The sequence below is a fragment of the Chamaea fasciata genome, unplaced genomic scaffold (assembly GCF_029207755.1).
Source record: "Chamaea fasciata isolate MVZ Bird 193981 ecotype frontalis unplaced genomic scaffold, bChaFas1.0.hap1 SCAF_3, whole genome shotgun sequence".
NCBI lineage: Eukaryota > Metazoa > Chordata > Aves > Passeriformes > Sylviidae > Chamaea > Chamaea fasciata.
In genome coordinates this window covers 63171975-63178010 of record NW_027094088.1, presented here as the reverse complement: position 1 = coordinate 63178010, position 6036 = coordinate 63171975, and the positions used below count along the sequence as shown (strand labels likewise).

General features: G+C 40.9%; 1 protein-coding gene across 1 annotated transcript; it reads left to right on the top strand.

Annotated features, from left to right (window-relative positions):
- Positions 1–3544, top strand: FABP7 (fatty acid binding protein 7). The gene is made up of 4 exons (XM_066179315.1): positions 1–126; positions 745–917; positions 1580–1681; positions 3136–3544. The coding sequence occupies exons 1-4, from the start codon at positions 54–56 to the stop codon at positions 3184–3186; spliced, it is 399 nt and encodes a 132-aa protein (XP_066035412.1). The 5' UTR covers positions 1–53; the 3' UTR covers positions 3187–3544.
- The last annotated feature ends 2492 nt before the right edge of the window (positions 3545–6036 follow it).

Below are 6036 nucleotides of genomic sequence, written 5' to 3'. Positions count from 1 at the left end.
ACTAGTGCTTTTGCCATCTCCAGCACCGTGTTTGGAACACGTAGCCGGCCGCCATGGTCGAGGCTTTCTGCGCCACCTGGAAGCTAGTAGACAGCCACAACTTCGACGAGTACATGAAGGCACTGGGTAGGTACGGCCGGGCGGCGGCATGTTAGGAAACATTGGAATTTTCACCATCTGGAAAAAAAAAAAAAATGAAAAGGCTCCCCGCAGTTTCCAGAGGTGTAAGTGAGACATTGGCAGTGGTGGTGATGGACGGGGTGGTTTTGGCGGCTGTGCTTCTATCCATAGAGCTAATTCGATGCAAATCATTCACCTGGGGGAGACGGTGTGTTTGTGTGGGAGAGGCTCGGGGAAATGCCCCCGGGCTAAGGGAAGCATGTGAAAACGAGCACGTGCTGCCTGCGGATAAGTTTGCAGCAAACAAGTAAGAAAGAAATCATAAGGCTGGAGTGATAAAGAACAGAAACTCTGAGCAGCGGAAGAGATCGCGGCCGCGTGTGTGACCGCGGACGGAGCGCGGTGCTGCCTTGCTCGGTGGCGCGGGAGGGCGCGGAGCTGCAGCGGGCAGGACAGTAGCGATAGATACTCTCGGTACAAGGGCACGAGAGAAGCAGAAAGCAGCGTTTCACAGGGATAGCTTACAGCTGTAGAGCGGGGTGAAAAACCTCTGTACTTCGATATGTGGGGGGAAAAAAAAATCCCGAAGTTTGATGTATTTCTCTTTTCCCTTGAATGGTCTAGGAGTGGGGTTTGCAACACGACAGGTGGGGAATGTGACTAAACCCACTGTGATTATCAGCAGCGAGGGGGACAAAGTAGTGATCAGAACTCAAAGCACTTTCAAAAACACAGAAATCAGCTTTAAACTCGGAGAGGAATTTGATGAAACTACCCCCGATGACAGAAACTGCAAAGTAAGTGAACTCTGGGGCTGCAGCCGCCTCTCTCTTTTTCTTCCCTCCCCCACTCCCCAGGCTCTTGCATTCGTAGGGTCAAAAAAAAAAAAAAAAAAAAGTAACTTCTGCTGCTACCAGTTACAGCACCGCAAAGGACAGGAGAAAAAAAAAAAAAAAAAAAAAAGAGGAGAGAGAGAGAGAGACAAGATTGAGTCTTGCCCTGGCTGCTTACACCATGCCTTTTCTGAATGTATCAGGTTGCAGCTCCCTGTCTTCAGTGTCAATTGATTGTGTTCCTGGCCAGCTTTTCTCACAAGCCAAATATCATTTGGCATTACTTTTCCCAGTCAAAATAGTCAGATGCTTCTTTACCTGCACCTTTGGTGGCTTAACATCAAATATTATTCCAAGGCACATCTGGAGTAGGTTCTTGTGAGACTGGAACTCAAAGGAAACAACTTTTTCATCCTTCGACACAAACAAGAATTGTGTGGATTTCATGCTTAAAAACGAGGATGATTCATAGCCTTGGCTTTAAAATGGCTGGGACTACTTTATCATTCTAGATCCACATCCATCTATTGAAGAGAATTCAATACAACAGTGCATGCTGAATGTGTGAGCAGAATCCCAAGTACCCTAAATAAAGGCATGTCTTTGTGTTTCTTGGTATCTCGCAGTCAGTTGTGACCCTGGATGGAGAGAAGCTAGTGCACGTACAGAAATGGGATGGCAAAGAGACAAACTTTGTGAGAGAAATTAAGGATGGCAAAATGGTAATGGTAAGTATAGAGCACACTGAACATTTGCATGCACTGCAAACACTTCCAACTTACCCTTATCTCAAGCTTTGTGAACAGTGGGACAGAGACACAAACCCTTAAACTGATTGGTGGGGAAAGCTAATGGGGATTTTAAAAATATTTCTTTTGGTTTGGTTTCTGTCTTGTTTTGCTGGCAATTAAAAAATTGCTAGTGACTTTAGAAACGCCAGCCTGTGGATTTCCGGAGTATAGATGTTCTCTTTCTAGACTTTTGTGTAAATACCCAAGAAAAAAGTCCTGGTGAGCTTGTAAATGATACAAGGTTCTTGATGATATAGGAAATTATCTGTTGCCAGTGGCAATTTAGACTTCTTTAAAATTTTGTTTTATGTATGCACACATAAATAGTAAATACTTACACAGAACAAGTAGTTTCCTGTGAAAATAAAATTACAATATTGCAGGAACTAATAGCATTTTCATATTTAATAATAAAGGGTTTAGTCCTCCTGTCTTGTTAAGAAATATGATAAACAGCAATTGTGTGGAGAAAAGTCTGAGTTTAAATTCACCTGCTTTTCCTGACTTTTTAGAAACAAGACTATGTGGTGAATAAATATTGTAAGTTACTATAGCTAATGTCCAGGATAGCACCTTTCATGACACAGGAGATGTAGCTTTCAAAAGTAAAATGTCTTCAGCTATACTAATTTATCAGACTTGGTTGTTGGAGAAGACCAGTTATTTTGTTTCCTAGTTACTTCAGAGAGTATCTGTGTGGATAAAGACTTGCAAATAATACCAACTTTAAAGCATATTGAAACACAACTTGGCAAGTGTTTCAAGGGAAAACATATTTTCCTCTTGGAAGCAGCTATGCACTAATCACACTGATACAGAAAATCTTGTCCTTTGGAATTTGAATGAGGTGCCCCGTTCTACTTCAGGAAATACCTCCAGAATGCACACTGTAGTTGGTGTTCTGCTCAACTGCAGTGACTAGAGTATTTGGTAGTTCTAGCGACACAAGCTACAGAATGCATTTTTTAAAGACAAGGTTCTCCCGGAGTTTATATTTATGTATAACAGTATAGAGGCCTTATAATTTCAGGCTGCACATCTTAGTGGGATAAGCTTTGGGAAAATAAGTGGTAAGTCTGTATTAAAACAATGCTGTATTTAAAAAAATTAAACAGAAAGTTAAATTTTTAATTGCTGCCTTGTAAATTTGCATTATGTGTTTCTTGGGTGTGAAAGCAGCAAGGAGAAAGTGTCATATCTTATGGGAACCATAAGAAAGCTAAGGCTTGGCTTCTTATTCATTTAAAATGTCAGTAACTTAGATCTATTTGTTTTTCTATAAATTACATAATGTAAACCAACCTTGATCTAGCACGGACTTCATAATGTGTTAAACCATTGCAGAAGATGGTCCAGCCTCTAACACGTCTCTCTTTTCTTTGGACTTGCAGACTCTCACCTTTGGTGATGTGGTTGCTGTTCGCCACTATGAGAAGGCATAGAGTATACCTGACTTCTGTCCTGATGTTACTTCTGCTGGATGGATTAATGTCCTGTCCATGATTGAAGATAGCTAAAATGTACATTTCTGTCATGAAAGGTTAATAAAGATTTTTTCCTTTTTTTTTTTTTTTTTTTTTTTTTGGGGGGGGGGGGGGTGGAGGTGTTTTTTACAAAAAAAAAAAAAGTTATGCCATCAAATTGGCATGCTTGTGCTGTGTACCGAAGCAGGTTAAACTTGGCATTAAATTTCTGAAACACTTGCTTTTTTTTTTTTTTTTTTTTTTTTACAGTAAATGGAAAATATTTGAATTCTTTTGCAGTGCAGCTAAAACAAATTAAAACATTTTTTGAACCTGTGCTCCTTTTGTATTTAATCAGCTAATATTCCTGTGTCTCGGAGGGAGGTGTTCAAAGTGCCTTTTTCTGAGTTAAAGGCCAGAAAAGCATGTGGGTGGTACACAATGATGCAGCAGCCTTTCTATGCTGTGTAGAGTACTTGGGGAAATGAAAAATTGACTTTGGTGGCTTTTCGTTGGAGAAATCTAAACTTAACTGTATTTATGTAGACAGAGAAGTGAGATGTTCATGTAAGTTTCAGCTCTTGTCTTCACTGGGAACTTGTTACTATGTGCAGCTTAAAGTCAGTAGATTGACAGATGATGTTCCAGAGTTTGTAGAGTTTTGGTTTTAATAGTTAAAGAGTTTTAAATTTGTTTTGACAGATTTGGTTTTGGTTTTTTGGTTTGGTGTTTTTTGTTTTGTTGTTTTTTGGGGTTTTTTTTGGTTTTTGTTGTTTGTTTTTTTTTTGCTAATATGCAAATATTGAAGTCTTTCACAGGGTAGGAGGAAAGGGTCAACATGGTAACTCCCTTAGATCAATCTCCACAGGAACTGGGAGGAAAATAGTACCTCATGAACCTACTGCACTTCCCTCTCAGGATTGTTGTTTCATAGCTAATATGTACAAGAGATAACAATTTGTACTGTGAGCAATTTAAAATAAAATGCTTCTTATATGAGAAATCAAAATTTCTGCCTAAACAATATATCCCTAGAAGGCCAGAGTGGGAAAAACTGCCTTATGCTTAGGAAAACTGAAATTTTGAGATTTTTTTGCAGCATGGAGGAGATTGTTTGGAGAGTCCATGTTTTCTGCACACTTGACTCAGAAAACTACATAGAGGTGTAGCTACCTACAGCCTTGTAAACAAAGGCAAAGCTGAGCTGTGGATTTAGCTGGTCATTGCTCTGTGAGTGGTATGGGTGACTGCAGCCAGAGGTGCAGGAGAGGCATCTTGCCCAACTTCCCAGGCCTCATCCTTCAGCTCTGCCATGGGATATAGGAAGAGCTTCTTGCTTCCCTGTATAGATAACATGGGGAACTCATCTGATAAAAGTTCACACATAACTGGCTCCTATCCCACACAAAATTCAATGTTGTTAGCTTTTTTTTTTCCCACAAAAACCAATTTGAAACAAATGAAGTCTGTTTTCTCTTGTGGGGAACAGTATGCAGCTGGAAGACAGAGCCCTTCATTATAAACCCTTATAAATATGTTTTATTTGGTGGGCATTGATAGCTTTTAAAATCTAAAAGCTATCTCTTTTTAATCAGAGAAATGAAAAATAGAAAGTGATCCAGTGGTATGGGGAGCTCCACTCTCTGTGTTTTGGGCTGTTTCATGGGTATTGTGCAAGTTATTTTTAAGCAGCATCTTCTGCCCTTTGGTTTTATCAATATATTTAATCCTCAGCTTCAGTACCTAATACAGCCTTCATCTGCCTCCCCTCTGCTGCTGCCTGCTTGCCTGTGGGTGCATTTGATGCATGACTGTCCTTACCAGCCACCTTTTCTCACAAAGTTGGGAGTAGCTGCTTTTCCATCTTCACTGGAGTAAACAGACTTGCTTTTCCAATACTGCCATTTATCTGCACAACAAATGATTTGTGGGCTCATGAATTGAAAAAACTAGTTTTTTTGCGTTTTGGGTTTTTTTGTTTGGTTGGGTTTTTTTTTAATTACTAGGAAAGGAATGCAGAGGGAAATTGTTAAGACTTGGTTTACAAATAAACCCTGAATGGTAAATATTATGCATTACAGTCACTTTTAAACAGATAAGTAGCCCTTTAAACAAAAGCTACTTTTCCCTATTTAAATATAAACAATATTAGTGTCAAATTAAATAAGGAAGAGAAGAGTGGAGAAGTTCTGCCTGTAAAGTAACTGCTGCTGCTCAGAGGAGTGAAAAGAGAGGAATATACTGACACATGGGGCTTCCAGCTGCTGCTGATACAGCTTTGCAGAGCCCTGACAGGAACAGCTCAGTGTGTCATGGGACATTTCAGGGTAGCCACAGGCACCATGACATTATTATTGTGATCTTCTCCTAAAACTGACACCAAGTACTCTTCCTTTATATAGAACTACTCTGACTTCAATAGACAGCAGTTCTGAAAGCCTTGGCAGTGGAGACTTATATTTACAATATATCCCATCACTCCCCTTAAGCTGTATTAAAGGCGTACTCGGATAATATTTTTCATCAAGCTGGGTGTTTTTGGGGTTTTGTTTTGTTTCTTAAAGCCTAATAGGTAATCGGGATCTGTTTTTATATGTATGCCATGAGAAACCTTCCCTCCACGAGATGCTTCAGACTGGTGTGGGCTATCGAGCACAGCCTTCCTTCTGGCTGCCTCACAGCAGCCGGTGCCTCGACTTCAGCCCTGCCCGCGGCCAGGCCTGGCTCCTGCGAGCTCCTTAGCGCTGACCCAGGGGGTGGCACCTCCTGAAGGTCACCCCGGGCACGGCCGGCTCCAGGCGACAGCCCGAGCCGTCGTCCGACAGCGGG